Here is a 23,182-nt window from a genome sequence, read left to right on the forward strand (position 1 = left end):
GAAACCCAGATGATTTTTCAAAGCACATTTTGCACAGTAATTTTGCAAAAAAAATGATTTCCATTAAAGTTAATGCCCACTGAGGCAAGTTAATGCACATCTTTTCAGCAGGCCGACTCAAATAAAAATCATCAAAGCACTCAAATGCTTAAATCTACCTGAATTGAGATCGCCACGCTTCTCTTCATTCCAGCTGTCAATAGTGGCCTTTCCTGTGACCATGCCAAGTGATTTTTAATGCAGTGGCCTTACTCGGTAAGAAACATTGCATAAACGCACACCAATTCAATTTAATTGCCACAAAATACATTATTAATACACGTTTGTGTTACATAGCCCCTTTCACACAGAAGAGTTAGGGCAATATGATATATACAGTACAGTAATGAGCTAATAGTATCGTAAAGTTCTAACATGTTTGCTGACTGAATATACTGGCATCATGCCACCAGTGCACCAACTATGTAGTCCAGTGCTCTTGCCACATAGGTACAGTGTGAAGAGCTATGATGGTACAATACTAATACTGAATCTCTGTTGCTTTATACTGCCAGGCATGGGCTTAACTTAACTGAACACATCTTTAATAAGACCATTCAGATAAGCACTAAATTCACTGTGATATTCTAGTGGGAACAGTTGCTAACTTTGTTTAACGGTTAATTTAAACAACTATGCTAAAACCCATTGCCTATATGTTTTACGTATGTTACATGTGTTCTGCATCTGCTCCTAACAGGTTTGTTGTCAGTTCTGTGCATCTTAACATCGTCTGAATATTTTTTTTTTTCAGATACATTTGATGAAATGGTAACGCTTCTATTAAGCCATGACTGGTCATTGTGGTAATGGTAACAAAACTACCTAAGCCATATTTGAATAAATGGCTTTCACAGATAAATAGATTCGATTCTTTTAAATGCTTTTTATTTTTTATTTTTCTGAAATTTAACATAGGCTTATTGTCTGTTCCTCCTGTCTGACACTCTGCTTCAGATGAGTTATGGAAATGCATTTAAAGTTCCCTATTCGTTTGAGAGATAATTTCATGAGTGCCACAAGTCGGATAGGGTTATTTTTCCACTGAAGAAAAAGAGCGAAAACAGTAAAATTCTTCCCTGCTGACAACCATACAAGATTTAATTTTGCAGCATACCTTTTTCATGAGCAGGGACCCCTTTTTCAGTGGGGGACAAGCGGCAACTCATTAGTGCAGAACCAAACACACCAGGAGAAATTGCCTGCAGTGGTTTCGATTTTGAAAGCCAGTGAGGCCCTTTTATAAAACAGAAATAAACCACAGCTTCTTTTCAGGGTCTAGCGGAATACTAACAACTGAAATGGTGACATATTCAGAAAATTATGTGTTGGCATTTTGAATTTTGTTCAAAACAACAACATTTGCTTATTGGAGTAATTATCATTTGTTTCATTCTGGCAAACATGGATAACAGTGAAAACTGGGAGAGAATAGAAACCTGTCCTGGTATGTTATCCCAGAGACTTTTGGATCCTGATGGTTATACAGTGGATCAAAAAAAAAAAAAAAGAACGACAAGCTGAATAAACACAAGAGGTAAGTGGAAACCTATTGGTACAATCCTCAGCTATTTCATCTAAAATTAGGATAGATGACTATACTTGAAACAGCAAGGAAAATACAATATTTTTCATAAGGCACAGTTTCCATTTCTGAAATTAGCCCATAAGGAAGTGCTGATCTGTTGAAAATAGTATTGATCTTCGTTTTCAGTCAACCAGATGCAAATGAGAATAAACCACAATAACTCAGACCAGTCACAGTCCTTGTGATTTTAGCATTAAAGAGCTTCTCAAAACAATTACAGAAATAATATTTTTCAGTGGCAGATGTATCTGAGGTAAGAAATAGCTGGTCACTCCATGTCAATATGAAATGACATCTCTTTCATAATATAGTAATAGTATATTACTATATACAGACCATTGGCTGAAACATGTAGAAAATAGATGAGGAATGTTATTTGGGATCTAACATTTTTAATAATTTGGGGGTAAGGAGGATGGCGTTGGCGACTACTGCCCTGCGGCCCTCCGGAAAGTAACGGGAAACCATTTAATGGCCAAAGAGTGAAATAAAATTATTATATCAATTAATATTCTGAGTTATATTTTTTAAATAGTTAATAAATAACTATAAGAAGTACATACACAGATGATAATGTTTTCAAATGGCCATTGGAACATCGCTTTCAAGGTGAGGATGTTGTCCTTTTTTAACTGTAACTGTCACTGCTATTACATGGTCAACAAAATAAATCATATCAGAGGCACATTTTTAAGAAATTATTTAGAAAAGGATTTCACACTCTTAAATCTTAAAGTTTAATTCCCACTGGCAAACTGCTCACTTACTGCTTTATAAAATAAGGCACATTATGGCCAAAGTAGCAGGAAGAAATGCATGTGTGCCTATTTTTAAAAGTAGGCATCAAAATAATAATAATAATAATAATAATGATGATAATAATAATAAAAAGCAATTATATAATTTACTATTTTAATTTTAATATTTAATATTTACAAGTTTACAATATTCTGTTTATCCTAAGTAGTTCTTTTTTCCATAATAAACTCAAGATCAATGGGACTGTGAGCCACATGGAAAATGAAATTAATTAAAAATTTTAATGTAACAATTAGTTTCCAAAAAAAACGTAACTCATATTTAAAAACAGCCTACGTTGAGAAAAGACATTAAAACTGTAAATTTAAGGCTTAAGCTTTGAAGACAGAGAAAGGATTATTCCACCGACTTCATGAATAAATTCATCACAAGATGTCCTACATTCAATGCATGGTTGTGTTTCCAACATCAATCGACAGTTAAATAATACCACGTAAGTATGTAAAATATAGACATGTATGTACAGCACAGACAAGGACGATTCAAAGTCTCTGAGACCAATATCAATGAAATATTATTCAGATAAGAGTGAAAAATCTGTATCAAAACATATGAAAACATAAGACCTTCTGTACCACACAGAAGATCCGATGTTATTACAATTAATTATTAATTATCCCAAATCATGACATATTATTAATATTAGCTAATGGCAGTGGCTAATGTACAAATCAATTTTCAGTTCACAGTATCTCTACAGCATCTTCAGCATTTTTATATTTTGCTGAACTGAATAATCAGACACCTCCATACCCCATGCTCATTTACGGTACAACATTTGAAACACCTTGAAGTATTTTGTGGTCATGGAGCCAAAAGAGATTTTCCTTTTTTCTAACCAGTGCCACTGCTGAATTGTTATCTTTACAGGCAAGCTGCTGTTCTTTTCAATGTAGGCTCTGTAAATAATCCACAAACAAAACTGCAAATAATCCATAAATATTGATGGAAATATTTCATATATGCTGGCTAGCGCTAATATTGGAGAAAAGCTTGCATATGAACAAAGATCTGGAATAATCAGTCATATCAGTCATTGCTGAACCAAAAATTCTATCTAGGCATTTATGAGTGATCTAAGAAGAAACTAGATTGTTTGTATATGGGTTTTATTCTTGGATGCCATTGACTGAACATAAATAAATTTTGTCCTCAGAGAAAATGATTAAATTTGCTCTCTGGCAGTGCAAAGATAGCAATTCAGCACAAACAGTAAACTGGATCTCTTTCCAGGTGTAAAATCCTAAGTGCGCTTGCGCGTTGATCATATGCAATGATGGATTGTGATTGCAGACACATACTAATCAGTAAGAGGAGCTGTGCAGTAGCAGGGGCTAACATTGGCCGAATAGGGGGGCTGCCACCATGGCCGCCAGTTTATAAAGATAATAACAGTGAGCAGAAGTATGTGAGTTAGTCAGCCATTGGTTGTGTAGGTTACAACAACACTGCCACAACGTTACTAAAAGCAACAGTTGTGCCTGTTGGGGCCAAAAGTCACATCATTCCCAAATACGGGTTGGCTTTTTTTCCCTATTCAGCTCTGTACAGATAATAAATGTCCCTGTCATGAATCCAATGGATTTTCACTCAGAATTTCAGCACTGCACTGCACATTCCCATCTGAGACTGCAAATAAATGCTAAATAAATGAAAAAATCAGTAACACTTTATATTAGGGTGAACATTTAAGACACCGCCCCTAACCTTTAAGGCTTTATGCTGCCAGCAAATGAGAAAACAACCCTTGCTTTACAATACAATATATATGCAACTTAAAGTGTGCTGAATAATGTCTTACTAAACTCTTTCTGACTGTGCCACAGTGCCCGACTAAAAATAAATTAGCGACAAAAAACTGTTATAAGACACCATCACTTCCTTTATAAAGGAACACAGTGGTGAGAGAAAATCATTGTAAATAAACAGACAGCAAAAATATATTCACTGCTCCCTTACCTCTTGTATATGCCTAATAATCACTTCAAGTGGTTTCTAATGATTAGCGATAATGGTAACTGTTGTATTACACAACTTGATAAATACCCAATAATGTGCAAATATAGCATGTGAAAATTTATTAAAACAAATAGATCAATAGCAATAATCTTATAATAAACTATTACCCACTTTGATGTCCAATTAGCTTGCTAATAAACCACTAATCATGTCAAAACAGTGTGTACATTAACCCTGACATAAAGTGTTACAAGAACTCTTTTCTCTAGGAGAGAGAGAAATGATGGGGTGGGACTTTGTGAGGGCACAGACACACATAATCAAAGGTAGAGGGTAGGGTTGAGGGCGGTGCTGAGCGGGGGAGGGGCGGCAAAGATGTGCACGAGAGGGTGTGCATTTAGTACCAGTTGTTGCTGACATGACACAAAAGTCTGAAAGCCAGGAGCCACACCAAATCCCAGCTGGTCTATGAAGGGCGGCTCATCCTGGCTGTGGATTTGAACCTTGATGCCTGCCTCGTAGGACGTCTCGTCTGTGGATACAGCAGGCCAGAGGATGTAAGGACAGGTTGCCAGGTGACAGCAGCCTGTTACTGCATGATTCTGCATATGGGCTGTCAATATATGGCATCACACAGACACACATACACTCACACACTTCATACAGTAACATATACCATTTTTGTGTGATAGGATGGAAATACACTGTCCAGCTTTTGAGGCGCAGGTACTGTGAATTTCACAGGTTGCCATATTGTTTCTAGTTTGTTTTCCTGCAGCTTCGCTGCACCGTAAGCTTGAAGCCATTTCATCAGAAACGATTTCTACCTTCAAACATTATGCTGTCATTTTATCATAAAAAGGATAAGTAAAACTAACATAACTCCACTGGGGAATCTGAATAAATCACTGATACCTTATTTTGGACAATTTATTTTCTAAAACAAAACCTGTAATTAAAACAGACACACACATTTATACACAAAGAACACTGTTTGAGCTTCAGTTATACAGTGAGTACACTGTAACCGTGACAGTGACAGATAACTTCTTTCTTTCTGGAAAATCACTGAGGCTAAAAATCCAGCTCAGGAATTGGTCACGATTTTTGAGGCATGCACTGCTTCCAATTAAACAGAGGATAATATTCTCACTGCTGCACAATGATGCCACTGCATCTTTCTCCTTTTATACCATCTCCTTGGTACAAAATAGAAACAACTTTCCAAAAACAGCTTCTGGAAAATTATATTGTTAAACAGTAATTTTGCATGCCATTGCAGTTACATCATGTTTACTAGAGGATTCATGAGATCTGACACTTGTAGCTTGTCGGTGCTCGTAAGTGAAATTACCAGAGTGTGTGAGAACCTGGCACATTACAAGGTTTATGCCATTAGCTAATAGAGTGTGTATCAGCAGAGTTTTAAGAATTTCAAATTCAAGAAGGGCAAACTCATAACAGTTATTACCATAGTTCAGATGAGATTGATTCTGAGCTTTTGGAAGTGACAGTAATGAAAATCACACGTGGGCTTGTCAGCCCACACGCCATCTCCTTTGGGGAAAACAAAACACTCACTGGGTGCTCATATATAAAAAGAGGTATCTTAAAGCTATGGAAACACAAAACACCAACAAGATGCTCACTGAACAATAGGGCAGTTATCTGAAGACTAGCAAAGAACTCTGCCATATCACAATGGGTATGAAATGGCTGAGTTCAGTAAATTGCAATGTACTGTCATTGGAAGAAAAACATATTAAAATGGCTTTACTGAATTGCCATTATGGTAGGAATTATACTTTAGCCATATAAACCTTCATCAGTGACTAGCTGCACACATGAGGTCTACTTTATAAATTTGTCAATGAGTAAATTAATTATGCAAATACTTGTCAAAATAGCATGCATGCAAAGCAAGGCAAAGTTGTCTATACAAAAACAGGAAATTAAACAAATAAGATAACCAGAATATAGATTATCGTATACAGATATAAGGGAAGAAAAAGGCAAAAAAAGAACTATATTGCAATGCAGCATGATGCAACCGTTTAGCCCTGGATAATTCATGCTATCAAATGAGAAAATATCTCTTTGTGAGAGAATTTTTAATCAAACACCATCCCAAATGGATTCTTGATTAACATTATGCTTTATAGGAATGCTTTCTATTTGGCTTTTTCATTTTATCTGTCAATATTCTTGGTGTCTTATGTGGTTACCTTCCTTTTTTTGCATGCTGATATGACAATTGAGTATTTGCACAAATAATTATCTCAATGACAATTTTATAAAGAGTACTCCACGCACAGTTAGTCACACCCTGATGAAGGCTCAAGTGGCCAAAATTCATTGTCGTTTTTTGAAATTTCTTAATTTTTTTAAAGAAATATTTTAAAGGAAAGATAAAACCAAAATAAGAAATACTGAAATATAAAATAACAGCAATACAAAGAATTAGCAAACCTCTTTTCCCTTTTTTTCTGAGCCTGCCTTACATTGCATCAGTGACCACATATTTGAAGCACTAACAAAATAAAATGTGACAATTTACTTGGAATTTGTTCCATTTAGCTTAATATCCTTCTATAAAAAAATGCATTTGAGCTAGAAATTAGAATATAGTATTCTGAAATGGAATCTATTTACTTTTGATAAATGTTTTATTGCTATTCACAGCTCACTATCATCATATTACCCATAATAACATGAGATTATTACTTTGTTTTCTCATTTCCTTTTTTCTTGCCCTACCATTCCATAGAGTATTGTTGCAAATATAATCATAAAACATATTCATAAATGTTCTAAATTATGCAAAAGCAGTGGAAGCTCATTCTTACATGGAATTTATGCAACCTGTAGGACAGCACTACTGAACTCCAGGTCCTGTGGGGCACAATGTCTGCAGGTACATTATTTGCTCAAATCAAGCACTAAATTATTTTACCTCCTTGGTACAGGGAGTCAGCTCATTTGTGCTATAGAATATACTGCTATAGGATGTAGGCTATATGAATATTTACGTAACACCAGTTTTTCTTCATTCCCCAATTTGGAATGACTAATAGTATTTGTAAGCTTGTTCCATCTCAGCATAATTGTCCATTGGAATCACATTCAGACTAAAACAAATCTTAGCAAAAAGTTGAAGATAAGAGAATTTTAAGGGGTGAACTCAAATAGACAAATATACAGTATATATGATGGTTTATAGTCAGCATCAAAAACACTAAATATTTATTTTATTATTGTATGCGTCTTCGTCCTTACATGGAGGGATACTGGTAACTCGTGAGATGCCAGTGTCAGTGGATGAAACCTGTCACTATATGAGCTGCCAGACCTGTAGGAATATTTCTCTTTAGAGAGTACTTAAAGAGTAAAAAATGTTTTTATTTGCATTGCAAATTTTACCCATTTTATCAACATTATTCACGAATACATGTAGACCTCTTCCGTCTCTGCACTCACACTTCATGGCTAAGAATATTCATTGAGAATATTTGTGGAAAAGATCTGCAATGCACATATTTTAAACAAATGTCATTGCTGGTTATACTGAAAGCTAACACAGTAGTTAACAGATCAATGTTTTTTTGTTGAGCATACTTAGTTATTAAAGCAGATTTTTTCTAAATTGAATTGATCATTTAACCTCTTTAACACGATGTGAAGAAGCTGTGTATTACTTGCCTATTGATTTGTCAGATCGTTCGCATGCTTGTTAATCAAGGAAAATTAATGAAAGCATGATCAGTTTAAAGAAATTTTTAGCTCTCCAACCACCATTGCTTGGCACGGTGGTAGAGGCCTACATGAAACAGTGTAGGAGGAATATAACATCAGGGATGGGCAAGAGGGGTCATACTGTATCTGTTTCTGAGTTTAATTATGAATTTAACCTCTATTAAACTCAATTCAATTCAACATTATTTGTATTGCTCTTTTCACAGACACTGTCACAAAGGAGCTTTACAGTGGAATTGGGAAAAAACAGACCTCAACACACAAAAAGTGAGATAAAAAAAACTTAAACAGCCATGAGAAAAACTCCTCAATGGGAAGACGGCGAGCCCATCCATTGTTGGCTGGTCAAGTGTTATAGTTAAGATAGAACGGTGACGGAAATGTTATGAGTAACAAATGATAAAATGGATAAAACTGGTTATTGGTTACAGAGTTAATTAAATTAGGCAGCCCAAGGAGAGAGATGTTTAGCAATGCAATTCAGAAGGGCGTGGTGATCCATCTGGACCTGGTATGGGCATGATCCAGAAGACAGAAGAGGCTGGAGCGGTCTTCTGCTCTTAATTATTCAAGCAGCCCTATCTTTTATTGAGAAAGTCATATTTCAGCTAAAGTTCAGTTCAGAAAGGAACAGCTAAAGACTGTTCCTGTGTCCCAACAAGAAATATTGTTTTGTGGTCTAATCTACTGCTAAACCAGCTTAAGTATATTCAGCTAATACGCTAATTTGTTCACTGTAAATGTTGACAACAAAACCTGCATACACCTTGCAGCAATTGTTATTATTACACTTAAAATGAGAGTTCTACTTCCTACCTGAAAATACTGCCTTATAAGTCAGCATTTTGATGAAGCAGAACACAGTCTATACGTGACCTCACAAGACCTGTGAGCACAAAAGGGCATTGAGAAAATCAGTGTCTGACCAATGGCATGTATTACTGCATATGAAGCATTTCACAGAATGAGTCATATAGCTTTATATGCCTCTGGGTGTTCATAAATATTTATTGCTTAATAGGATTTCTGTTCAGCCATTTTATAAGCCATGACACTTTCAGTGAGATGGGATTTTGGGCACTTATTCTACTTTTTATATGCTGAACATATTCAGGGTTATTACTAGTTAACTTTGAGCAAGAAACCGATGAAAAAATTACTATCCATCAACTTCAGTTTGGAAAACAGGCATGTTGTCTGATTTCCATCCTTCACCAACATACTCACTGTCTCTCAAATTCACTAAAGATGGAGCAGAGATGAGACAGGCCAACAAATGCCATTTGTCATTGCAAATTTGGGGGAAAGCGTTTTTTATTACAACTTGAAAACACTAACAACGTTAATGTTAAAATTATTATTTTCAAACATTTGAAGATAAAACGGGCTGCTTAAAAACAGACTAATCCATGTGGTTCATTGTTTAATGTAATCTCAAAATGCTGATGCACATGACTTGCCAGAAATTATAGGTGAAACACAGGTGAAAGAGGCATTTGAGGAACTTTTATGTGCATGTTTAATGCTCTCAAGAGGAGTTATCATTGAAACATTTCAACATTTTAAGATTTAGTAAATCTTTTGTTGAGAAAATAATTAACACCTCTACCAAAATCACTCGGTGTCATTCCCTTGAGAGTTTAGGAACTTCCATCATATGCAATATGCAGTTTGAACCAGATTTAATTATGAAGATAAGATCTTGAAAAAAAAATGTATTTGCGACATCAGGGTATATCTCTGTTTCAAGCACAATATAAAATGAGGGTATTAGTGGGATGTATTGTTTGAAAGCTATATATATAGGCATCTACATTGTTTATAATGGGCGCTTGTTCAGCTTTACTAATTAATGCATTCTGGCTGAGGTGGTCAGTCAGTTAAAGAGGCTGACCATGAGAGCAGTCTGTAGTCTATAGTTATGGTTTCAGTCCTTGGCTATGTCAGTAGTCAGCAACGACAAGTCATTCGCAGCGGTAGACATTCACAATCGGCCTAATACTACCAAGAGTAAGCTGGGATCAAGCCATCCAGGGTCCTTTAGGTTAGTAGCACATTAGATCCACTCAGGTACCATTAGGTTATACATCCCCTGCAATGAGTAGTACTGTGCAGTACTGTGCATTGGAGGAGCACACGTGCTTCATTTGCAAAGCTCCTGAGATGTGGGTTTCAGTGCAACAGCGAATAACCATGGAGGGTTAAAATGACATCACCTCTGTTAAAAAAAAAAAAAAAAAAACTTTATACATGATTAATTAGGTTTTTGTATTTCTTTTATAATTTTGTACCATTTTTTCAATAGGTGCTGACTAAACTCATGTTATAAGGGTTGGAATTTACTAAACCAGGTGACTATTCTGTCTTGAAGTTGTGATACAGTTATTAACTGCCTTTCTTGACATATCAGATAATTATTGAGCTATAAAACAGACAAATTGTTTACTTTTACCTGGATTTGTAACTACATTTTACTATATTTGTACATTTACTGCTGGGAATATATAATTTGCAGTTTCATGAAAATATGAGGTAAACAGTATTTACATTTCTACCTGAGGCTAATAAAGATGGTCTATAGTAAAAAGCACTGAGACTCCTCATAAGGAGCCAGTATTCAAAATGATTAACTCTTTTAATAAAAGTTATGCATGGTCACTGACAAAAAGAAATGAATCTCAAAATGAGTAAATGGCTTTGCTCTTGCTAATGGAATACTTTTCATTGGTGTATTAAATAAGCCAAATGTTTTTCTGTATGAACGGTAGCAATCATTTTCTGAGTTTGTGACCTGAGGCCTACTTACAATCCAGTTCAGTCTTTAATGACACAGAATATTTAATAAATACCAATTAAATCTTAAGTTTTTATTTGAAGCCGATTGGGCGGTTAAGTACTGGTTAACCAAGGTACATTATCAGACTGCTTAACAGCAAGGAGATACCATCTTTAAAAAAAAGAAGCAAAAAAGCACATCTTCAGTCCTGGGCTCATTTCATTTGGTTTCCTCCCCCCCATTTTTTTGTTGTTGTTTTTATTCAGCACCCCTGGCTCCTCTTCCTTCCCCATCTCAATGAAGGAGAAAATTAACATCCAAAATGGCTCCAAGAAAAGGCTTTCTCATCATGTGATTGAATAGTTTTTAATATGCAGGAACATTTCATAATCTGCTGAGAGCCTTTAGCTCCAGGATCACTTTTTATAACAATCTGCGTTTCTCATCCTTCCCGTGCACCATCTTACTGAACAAAAAAGAAAAAGGTTGAAGAAAAGAGGGGCCAGCTGATCGCTGAAAGACTGGAAGTGCGACCAATTTCCTTAGACCTTTTGTCGTGCTTGAACAGGACATAAATGAATGCATAAACAAGGCAGTGTGTCAGCAGCCTCTTTGTAGTGGGGCATTCATTATGTTCATGGAGGCAGCTTAATGTACTTAATTCAAACAAACCTTTACCCCCAGGCCTCGGTCGAGTGTGCGGGGAACTGCTCTCGCGCTTTGTGCATTAGCTTGTCAACTCATTACGGCATTTGTGGAGTTGGCTAAAAAGAGAACACGGGAGAAGAAAAAAACCTAGAAATATTGAGAGTGCACTTAGATGAGGACTATGTTTTCATCATGGAGACATTTTCAGGCAGTCCTGAGTGATTTCAGTTTGACATTGAGGTGTTCTCTTGGTGATGTCATCAAAGTAACATCATGATGATATCAATTTGACTACAAATTAACTGACTGTGTTAGCTCAATACAATAACATATGAATAATCTCCAGTGAAGGACACTGGGAAAGAGATTCTATGACAGAGATACTGTACTCTACAGGCTTACGTACTGTATAACATTATACATTCCAATCTGGTATAATGTGGATAGACTGGAAAAATCCTGTACCTGTAACTTCACCTTTATTTGTTTCTCTTTGGTATGACAATATCTTGCTGCTCAAAGAGACAATTCACTAAAATTCCAAAGTATATTATAAAGAATGTTAAAATAGTACTTTGGTGTGACATTGTGACTAGGATTACTTTAATTGGCAGAAGTTAACAGCCAATTTCTTTTCTTTTCTTCCATTCTGAAACTTCCAATCATATTTGTAAGCCTGCCTCATCACTGTAACATCCTCTGCTGTTTTGAAAGACTGGCAAGTGTGTCCCCCTAAACGTGCAACCAACCACTGCTTCATTTCACTCTGCAAATCACCAGGTGTGTTGCCATGGCAATGCACCAGAATCACAAGTTCACCAGCACACCAGGTCACCATAAACCAGGGGAACAGTTATTCTGTGATGCTGTGGGGAGCACATTGCCTACTGAAACCCTCCTCCCTGGAGAACACTGGCTGATTATCTGACACCCAGCAGGGTTTTCCGATAATTTGGCACAGGAACGGCCAGATTTTGTTTTGACTGTGAGGCACCTCAATGCACTTCCGCTGAGCTCTTTAGATGAATGTACCTACTCATCAGTCCTGCTTCATTTGTTTTGTCAGGGGGATGTAGGGATTGAACAGAGTGGAACTCTAACTCCTCGGTTCCCCTCTGATGCCCTCTGAGAATAAGTGTGCACCTTTGAACCTCCGAGACGTTAAATAAACAATGCTGCTCCAGTGCCAGGTCTGAAGGAGATCTGTGGCTCTCAGAGGCTAATATTAAGGCAGATTCCCTGGGCTTATTCTCCACTCTGGCTGAAGGCTCAGCTGTCACAAGTGCACTGAACCTTGACAAATTGGCTGGAGGAAAGGCACGAGGCGTGGAGACGGTTTCTGGGTAGAGGTGGGGAGTGATTTGTTTTTTGTCTGAGAAGTGTAAAAGTGAGAGTGTGGTTTCTGTGCGAGCGTGTGCAGTAAGGTTTGGGGGGGCTGGGGGTAGGTGGGGGTTGCGAAAGTGTAAGGTTTAAGGTTTGGGGATGTGGTTAGAAGCTCAAGACTCACCCGTCTCGCCCCAAACCGGCAGATACTCGTCCTGTTGAATGTCCAGCATGATCTCCAGTCCGTTGCCTGTTCCACCTTTGAGGGTGGTCAGCAAGGGGTTCCCGTCCTTCCCAGAATTGAAGGTGTAGCACTTTCCATAGCGAGTGTAGATCTGCAGGGAGGGTGAGAGCACAGGACCGAACTGAGTCCAGCATTCTGTTCTAAAAAGGTCTAAAAGGTAGCCAGTGCATGGATTTTAAAATTAAAGATCTAGCAGTTTTGACCACCTGTTTACGCTTGGTTAAGAATATCTATTTTGCTGACATGAAAGAGACTTAATTTACCCTGGGAGGAGAAGGGATTATAATACAGTACAATGCAAAAGCTTTGCCCAGACCATGTGCTCTTGGGACCAATTTCAAGTTTAATTTCAGAAAAGTCTACAAGAATCAGTGTTAACCAATTGTCCAGTACTGAAAGGGGGAGGGTACAAGTCTTTTTTTTTCTGGTGGATCTGTGAAGCAGCACTACTTACATAAATAAAACCGAAAATGGCAGCAGGGATTTAGGCAACAGAGATTTAGACGGCAGAGAAGCGCTACATTAAATTTAAGTCAATAAGAAGGCTGTATTGCGTCATTCAGATCTCACCTCTATAAATTAGGGATAATCCCAAGTAATGGCTTAGACCTTTTTCTTATCTCATTCCTTTTATATTCCCTCCAGTAATTTACTTCTCCCTGCTGTTCCATTAAAATGAAAGATGTAAGCTAATCCAAACCCGCGCGCCATGAAACGGACCGCAAAGGGAATATGAAGCAAGGGATCGATTTTTGGGCTTTGTGGAGGCCCAATCTTCAACAGAATTTCATGCAGCATTTCAGCTAGGTGAGACTAACTGGTCACAAAATGATATAAGACAAACATTTCATTTCACAAAGGAGTTTTTAGTTCTTTAGACGTCATCTTACGGTTGGCGATCATGTTGAGCATGGAACATAATGCTGAGGATATTAGGTGATTTTTTTTTGCAACCATACCATACACTACAGTATGAATTTGGTAATATTAAAATGTCATGCATTTGATTTCCTGAAGTCAGCAAGGTGTGTGTCTCAAAATGGAAAAAAATTAAAAGGCTATTGGTCTGAATGTAGAATTATCTCACCAATACATTAAATGCCTTTAATAGCTTACACTTAATGCAAATGATTGTAGGTTTCTTCACAAACAGTTTGGCAAGTTCATTAAAATGTGCTCTTGCGTTACTCAAAAATTAACACTTGCCTTTATCTGTAAGACAAAGTAGGGGGTTTGTGCCTAATGACCCTTTCATTAGAAGGACAACTAGCTGTATGACATCTCTTGTCTTAATGATCTTAAATGTTCCCTTTTCCTATAAGTATAAGTATAAGTCCTGTTTAACCCACAGCAAGCATTCTCCATAATGAGGACGCCCCCTCCTCCCTCTCAGCAGCCTGGTGGCATATCAGTAAGCGTCTGAGCCATCTGTGCCCTCCGCCCCACCAGCTTCATCAGAGGCTCCGAGCGTTGATGGCGCCACGGGAAGGATGCGCTGGCAGCTGGCTCCAGCAGCTGCCTGCGCAGTTGGGGAGTTGGAGGTGGGGGGGATGCGGAGGTGGTTGTGGGGGCGGGGTGCAAGTGCGGAGGTGGTTTGTGGAGGGAGGTTCTACCTACAGGTCTTCGCTTACTTTCAGAACCTCAATCCCAGCTAATCTCGTTCCTCCTCTGCTAGAAGCCAGACTGTGGAAGACTGGTGGTCCATGGCGATTAATGTTTAATGCCTGCGTCTTCCCCCGGACTTGGTTTAATAGAGAAATAAGCTATGGCGGCTGAGCCTAAACACACTGATAAACTTGATTTAAAGCAATACTCGCCTACTCATTTTTACGATGCTCATCCCACTGCAAGTCAAACGTGAACGGAACAGGAAGAAACCACAGACATGCAAATTTTTTACGTTGCCCATATTTTCTAGTAAAATGGTAAACGTTCAGAGTTACCACATTACTTCAATGTTTTTCCAATAGATGCCCTGATTTGTGGAAAACTTGTACAGCTCCCTTTTTTGAACAGCATCAATTTACACAGCTGGATATTTCACGGAAGCACAGTGGGTAAGAGCATAGCTCCAGGGCCAGTCAGAATTAAAAGTGCAAAGTCACAGTTGCAATCAAGGTCTAGAAATGTGAAGTTTCACTCACTTTCATGACATGATTTCAATTCAAAAAGAGGAACATGTTGTGTACACAACAAAACTTTTAAAATTTGTTATTGAAAACCAAATCTTTTAAGTGGGAGGACTGAATTACATTCCAAGGAAGAAAACAATTTTCTTTTTGTTTTTTAAATTTATTTTTCATTTTGTTCATATAGTTTATTCTGTCAAATTCCAAGCATGCTATGTACTTTATGAGATGTATGTCCCTGGGACAATCTAAAATGGAACAGCACGTTTTATTGAATTATAGAGAAGGTTTCTGCCTCTCCGTCTAAATCTAGAATCATGTAATAGTCTCAATTTCAGCTCCTTGGATACACTCAATTTTACACAGCTGTACAGCTCACTGACTATTGTCAACAGGATGAGCATTTTAGTGAAAAGGGAAATTTATTTATTATTCATTTCTGGACAGTGTGAAGTGTCATTGTTTAAAATAGGTTCATGGTGCACCGGCCAACACCATATATTTTTTGGTCATGTTCATACTATCCATTGCTTACATACGCAAGTGCAACAAGCAAGCAAGTGCCCTGCGATGCTACCTATGTAGGGCTAACAATCACTTTCCAGATCTTTACAGGAATGAAAGCATAAAAGGACAGATTGAACAAAATAACAGCAGTAAGAGGAGAGGTGCCTCTCTCACAGCTGGCTTCAACCCACTCTGCTCCTGGGGGGTACCTATCTGTGAGTCTCTGGTGCAAACTCATGCTCACAGTAGACTAGCAATATAGCCCAGACTTAAATCTCTGAGATCTAGGCTGTAAGATGTGGCCTGTGTAGGGCTGAACCACCCAGATGCCGGCAACGGCGTTGGCTAAAAATGTGTTTGTTTCCCTTTCGCTTAAGCTGAAATACAAGAAATAATGCAAATCAGTTTAAAATGAAATGCCATTCTGCTGGAGCTTCTCCTCATCTGCCCCCATTACCCACTGATCATTAGCTTTCCTGAAGCAAAGCTTGGGACACACAGGACACATTCCGAGTTAATGAGTGGCAGAGAAATCCACACACTGTGGGGGCTCCTGTGAGCTGCACTGGGGTGATGCGCACTTTCTGTGAAATAACTGTGCTCATAACAGGAGTATGTAACTTGGTCTGATTAAAATGGGACCAGCTGCAAACGAGGTAATTAAATGCAGCATGCAGATGAGCGGCTATGGAAAGTCGTCCATAAATGACATTCATAGCTCACCAGAAGCAGTCAGGAAGCTGGCACAACAGCTACAGAAAACCTCATCAAAAACCGTGTTTACAAACACCCCGGTGCGATTTTGAAATTAAAATTCTCCTCAAATATTATGCTTTCCATCATTTGCACTGGGATTGCACCTACACGTTCGCGTTGCTAACTGTATCTGCGATTAGACCATAATCCAGAATATGAGTGGTGCGGTGTGCTCAGCCGTGTGACAAAGATGGACGTGGCATTCATCTGTGGGTGCCGCGGGTTTGTTTTGTGATAGTTAAAATCGAACACGAGGAGGGCGACGATCTCTGAACACAGAAGCAGGATGGAAGCGTACCCTAGAGGCACCAGCAAACGACTGTAAACGTGGACTATTAAAACTGTAAGCCATTCAGATCTGGTTAGACATTATTTAGAGCAGATTTCTATTTCAAATGCACTTGAAGTCAAGCAAACACTGAGTAAACAGTTGCAAGTACGTTTTACATGATGGGATTTACATCACCTGAAACCTTATCTTATCTTTAATGAGTATGAATACCACACTCCATTGTAGCACTTGAAAGATTTTATAGTACTTTAAGTAAAATATGCATCAAAGCAAAGTGTTTCCAACAGTCTGCCATTCAGGTCAGATATTTAGGTGCTTTAGTTTCCAGAAACCTGTATTCACAGTGGAAGAGAGAAAGAAACAGACGCAGGAGAAGGAATGAATGCTCAGAAATAACTTCCCTGTTATGGAGGATGATGGGAAAAGAGATGGCACCTGGCACTCAGGCCCAGTGGGACATAATGAAAGTGCAGAGGTCTCCGCTCAATCAGTCTGCAGTGGCTAAGGTGCCATATGGCCAATCTCATAAAGTAGTGTTTCCCTACACTTTGGGACCCGTGAAATGGGTTTCAAACCTATGAAACTAACAACAGTTATTTGTGCTCACCGAGGGGTGAAAATGGCCGGACAGTAACTGTTAGAAGTGATGACAAAATTGAGCTTTTGAATTCAGACACTAGCATTTGCACTTGAGGGAAATACCATATTTTTTCCAAAAAACTAATTCTAATTTTTTTTTCTTCATTGGAGGACAAAAGTCACAACTGAGTGCTAGCTGGCAGTAACCTTTATGATATGGCAGAGTAATTAATAGGGCAGAATCTGTTGCGAGCACAAACTAGACAAACAGTACTAAATATATCTTAGATAATATTGCTTCTTCAATTGAATGTTCAAATTAAAACCATTCTTCTGTCGTACCTTAGCAAGACTGTATCAATAATTAGTAATTCTGTGCCTATTTTGCAATGTTGAATTAATTAGTATTTCCTGCCTTCACTGAAAAAGGGTACAAAAAAGCTCATAAAAAGGCTCAGTGTTTGTCACTAGTGAGGTACCAAGAGGTATATAAAATCGCACCACTAGCCATGGATTTAGTAATTAATTTGTACCTTTTTTGCTCGTAAAATGTATTTATTAGTGCCCAAAGAACATTGTACCTTTCAGGGTACATTTGGGAAATTTGTTCCTAAAAGAACAAAAATGTACTTCCACTGTACCTTTATTTCTGAGAGTGTTGATACTAGGGGATGCTCTGGGCAAGGATGTCGCCCCCACCATTATCACAGCTGGAACAGTAGTACCAGCAGCCCTGATGGTTCCATAAGCCATTGTCTTTCTGGCGGAGTGGACCTCAAAATGAGAAATGCAGCTGTATTGCTTAATTATCTCCTAATGGGCACATAGACAATGTCTATACACTGCATAAATGATCATTAATGACAGTGATTTAAGTTTCATTTTTTTTGGTGCAGTATATTTTTGTTGAAGTTGTTCTGCAAATGTTCTGTGTGGTTAAGTACATCCCTAGGTCCATTTCATTGGTTGAAATATGTTTTTTGTGAAAATCGACCTCGCTGTTCCTCTTACAGTTAGTCTGGTGATCAAGCCATACATTGACGAGCAGCTAGAGAAGACATTTACATTGAACATTAGAACACTACCAATCCAGAATGGGTCTGTTGTGTTCTGTCATGTTCGGAACAGAATAAAGTCAAATTCTTCCATTTTCTAACTGTGTACAGGAATGATTAAAGATCCCCATTTCAATTTCTAAGCCTTCAGAATGTAATTGTTTTTTGAAAACAGAGTACAGTGCACATCTTTTAATTAAACCAATTATGCGCCAGTCTACTGTAACCATATTGGGATTTTTCCATAAACATAATGTAATTAATTTCAGAAACATTTATTGTTTTGTTTGTGTCTGACTTCTCAGCCAAAACCATAGCATTTGTAGACATAAATTTTCCCTGTAAAGCTGGGACGTATGCATTAGTAGGTGATTAATACCTTTCATACAAATGTTATATATTATATACAGTTAAATAAATGTAACTTTACACAAAGGATGCTGAGATACAACATTGTTACTGAATCACAATGTAGCATATCACTAAGTGCTACCTACAAACACTTCTGAAAAACTACTCTACAGCCAAAAATGACTAACATGACAACTGCTGTACTGGCCTTGGTTGACATGATTTCTTAATTTATTAAAGATTTTGCATGGCACTATTAGAAAACGTATACAAAATCCCCAGAGAATCCCCATTTCTCAGTGCTCTGTGTGACTTATTCTGTTTGTAGACCGTGTAAATTTTACCAATGTATGGGGCAACTCAGTGTTAATTCAGATTTTCATTTTCAGATAATGCACAGCTGAAAATAAGCTTTGCCTTCATCAAGATTGCCTTCATCTTTCTCTTTAGAAACAGTCTGGTGGAAAACACAAGTGCCAGCAGAACAAATCGGTTCAAACAAGCCATCACTTAATCCTTTTTGTTTTTAAATAAGTAGCACTGACAGTTGGTATGGAGGGGACATTTAATGAAAAGGGTGACAGGAGACATAAGTTCCAGGTGATCGAATTTCCCAGGATAGAATGGATCTGTCATGGAGATGGCGAAATTATTCAGAGGCCTGAGCAAATGCCTGAGCACACAGGAATATTGATGTCCATGACCAGATAAGAAAATTATCAAACACATCTGGAACCCACACATATACACACATCTGCAAACACTTTTGTATCATGTGCACGCAGAGGCACAAGCACATAAATCCAGGCACATATGCGCACATGTACGTACACACACGCACACGCACACGCACACACACACACACGTACTCACGCATACATAAAATACAGAACACACACACATAAATGTACTCATGCATACATAAAATACAGAACACACTCATGTGCACACATACACACAGACTGTTATGTTAACATGCATGCTAACAGACACACAGAGCCATACACTCGTGCCCACACACACAAACACAAATGCCTGACAATCCAGTGGGCCCTGGTCGTATTTCAACAGTGCATTGACACGGCTGTGATGTCACTGTTGATGAGCATCTTCCATCTTAGTGGTTTTGCTGAAAACCCTTCTCAAAGAGCAGATGTTTTCTGTCTGCTCCTCTAACCTTCAAATCTCTTCCCATTACTTCTGCTGCTTGTTCCTTAACTCAGACCTAGCTCTTGAACGTCTGCACAGCAGATGTTATTTTTTCATCCTCTCATACTTACATGTTCTACAGGACATGGAAACAGCAGTCCTGAAAGCCTGTAATGTTATCTGGGCAGTTGTTCTCTCTTGGCTGACAATAGGTACGATAAAGTGAATAAGAGGACAAGCCACTGGGAGCCCCAGGTTTTAGTCAATTGTTACTTATTCCTCCTTTTCTCCTTATTTGGAATGGCCTCTGCTATCCCAGTTTGGAATCAAGCCTCTGTTATCAGTTTGCGATAGCTGGTTACACCCATATGTATCAGTATCAGGCCTAATATAAAAGTGGCTATGATTAAGTGAGAATCATTTATTAGTTTGAAGTAACTCACAAATGGAAAGTGTTGCTTGTTTTTATCACATGAAAAGATGTAGACTACTCACTGTAGGCTACAAAATTGTAAAAGGTAGGCTAGGCTAGGCTATGCTTTGCAAAGTTCTCATAATGATTATAAATTTTCTGGTGTTTATGAATAATTGTGTTGTATTTTTTAGTGACAGCAATACGACATGGAAGGAGTCAACCACAGAGACTGGAAGTAAACCATGGCACTTTGCGTCCTGCTTTTAAAGGGAATGAAAAAAAGTAATTTGACTGGCTATGAGTGAATTCAGCTGCAACACAACCACTGATAATATATGCATCATAATCCAGCCCATTAATTTTCTACCTGTGTCACGCACTTCGAGCTATGTTCTCCTCGCCTCTAGTCACAAAAATACCAACATTCAGTAGCCACACCCAGTGCACCCATACACTGAGGCATTGACTGCGCCCATGCACCCTACGACTTTGCCTCTGCAAAATAGAGCCCATTATGTGCAAACTGACTGGAAGACTAGAGGCGAGCGTGAGTGTTTAGATGCTGTAGTCCCAGCCGACTGGCACCATCCCTTCCCTGAGCAACAAGAGTGGCATTTGTGCTTTGCTCTGTGGAGCTGACAGAACTGGCATATTCTGGGTTTGAAACTAGACCAATCCACTGCAACAGTACTTTAATTGGACGACCCATCCAGCAACCCAGTCAATTTTATTCTGCAGGTAAATCTACGTTAAGGAATACTATTGGCCATAGGAAGAATTAGCACTGAAAAACCTGTTACACCTATTGAAGAAAATTAATTTCCATTAATATATGCTTTTTTTCACTCACAATTTAACTTGCATGAGCTGAGCGTGTTATATAAGGCTGGCAAAATGTGGTAGCTAAGGAATTCAGCTCCTGCTGGTGAGCACACAGTGACAAGGACATCAACATCACGGCAGAAAGCCAAAGCAGGAAATCTTGGAAAACTAAAAATGCTTTGTCTCTCTGTTCTCCAAAAGTGGAGAACAGTTATTACAGACAGTTATTATGAAATGATTGCTGGAATATATTTTCACATTAATTTTAATGTTTCCTTTGGGCAAACATGGCTAACTCTGCAGAAACTGTATTGAAGTTGGATGTGGTAAACCTGTCTTCGCAAATGTGATCTGCCTCAGCATAAGCCACGGATGAGCCCAGTACGCCATGACAAACCCGCAAAAACTGAGGCTGTGCTATTTATAGTGGTGGTATCGCGGCGGACACACTGTCAGTTGTGGTCCCAGGTGCAATAAAGCCAGGCAAATCTTCCATGCTTATTCCAAATGTTGTGCAATCCACTCCTGGCTGCTCAGAGCAGAACCCTTCTTTTCACAGTGTTAGAGAGGTGTCGTTTTGCAGCAAACACCTACTCCGGAACCCAAGACGGCACCCAAGTGTTAAGCGGTCATGTGACACGGCCCTTTAATGGGTGCTCACGCGTCTCGATTATCGAGTTTGCCGCCGGGGCGAGGAGAGTGAAAATGACTCTTCTGGGACGAACAAGACGCTGCGGTGGCACGTAGCTCAGAGCCAAGTTTCGATTAGCAGCCTTGCGAGGAGAGATGGCCGGGAGACAGGGAAAAAGCCTACTTGCTGCCACCTGCACACTGACTGTAAACCCAGGTCACAGTAAATAGAATGACGCCTAGACCCTCCATGACATTTCCAACACCTCTTGGCAAGTTCCACACGACAGTCGCTAAAAGACACACCTGTGTGACTCACTCAACCTACTGTGCCCAAAGCACTGAATTTAGTGCGCTGACCCCTTTCAAATTGAAAATGACAGCAGGCATGTTTCAAACTTTCAAATTTACTCTCCTGTGCCCAAAGACTTAATATGAGTCTGCTGCAGCATGGTTTAGGGGTTTAAGCTGTCTTAATACCCCGCCATCAAGTGCCAAATTCACATATTCATTTTAAGACTACACCGTGAGGCCGACTTTATGAATGGAAATCTTTTATTTATATAAAAGTTTAATTGTCATTGGCAAAATATTACAATCATCACCTACTAAACTTTAAACTTATATATGCATCCATTAAACTTTTATGGCCCTTTCTTATACACGTTTAACACAAGTCCATGTGGAAATTAATGAAAGTAATTTGCATTTCTCCTGTGACATTTTCAAAGCTCCATCACTGGAATTATCCTAAGTGAAATGTAATGATAGCTATCAGTTATCTCGTCCATTCCCTGGATTACAGTTGGTGCTCTTATAAGATACTATTACTCAGAGAGGATGATTCCCAAGCATGTGAAGTGAATTTCAACTATCTTTGGAAACTTAAATATTCATCAGATGACAATTAATATTGGAGGGGTGACAATTCAGAGAAAAAGGGGAAAATCACAAGCAATGAGTGACAATTCAAAAGTTAAGGGGGACTGTTCAGGCCATCAGGATTGCTATAGAAATTTGACAGGCTGAATTTACATTACTACTTCAAAAGGCTAAGATCTTGATGATATTCTTACCAGTAACGTTATCTTTTTGCATGTTTTTTTGTGCAGTAGTGGGTGTTGGATGAAATATATCAAACGTTAACAATTTCTTTGCCATTTCTTTTGCAAAAATAAAAAAGTAGGCCAAAAATAGTTTAGTAATTGGTTTCAAGATTACACATGAAAATAGTAACCTAGAACAGTACAACCCTCACTGGTAAAATACTTAATTTTCAAACAGTATATATAGTTAACTTTATGAAAATGATATTAAAAATATGTATAAAATAGTTAAAATGTTGGAG

At 38.3% G+C, this 23,182-nt stretch overlaps 1 protein-coding gene across 10 annotated transcripts in view; it reads right to left on the minus strand.

Annotated features, from left to right (window-relative positions):
* asic1c (acid-sensing (proton-gated) ion channel 1c) overlaps positions 1–23,182 on the minus strand; it is a 324,712-nt gene that overhangs the window by 30,108 nt on the left and 271,422 nt on the right. For 8 of the 10 annotated variants that reach the window (XM_064347020.1, XM_064347022.1, XM_064347021.1 and 5 more), the window contains exons 2-3: positions 13,090–13,240; positions 4,810–4,937 (exon numbers count right to left, since the gene is read on the minus strand). In XM_064347020.1, coding sequence (XP_064203090.1) covers positions 4,810–4,937; positions 13,090–13,240 — 279 coding nt within the window. The remainder of the gene's footprint in view (positions 1–4,809; positions 4,938–13,089; positions 13,241–23,182) is intronic. The other 2 variants (XM_064347023.1, XM_064347018.1) reach the window with 1 other exon arrangement.

Source organism: Anguilla rostrata, chromosome 8, assembly GCF_018555375.3.
Source record: "Anguilla rostrata isolate EN2019 chromosome 8, ASM1855537v3, whole genome shotgun sequence".
Taxonomy (NCBI): Eukaryota; Metazoa; Chordata; class Actinopteri; order Anguilliformes; family Anguillidae; genus Anguilla; species Anguilla rostrata.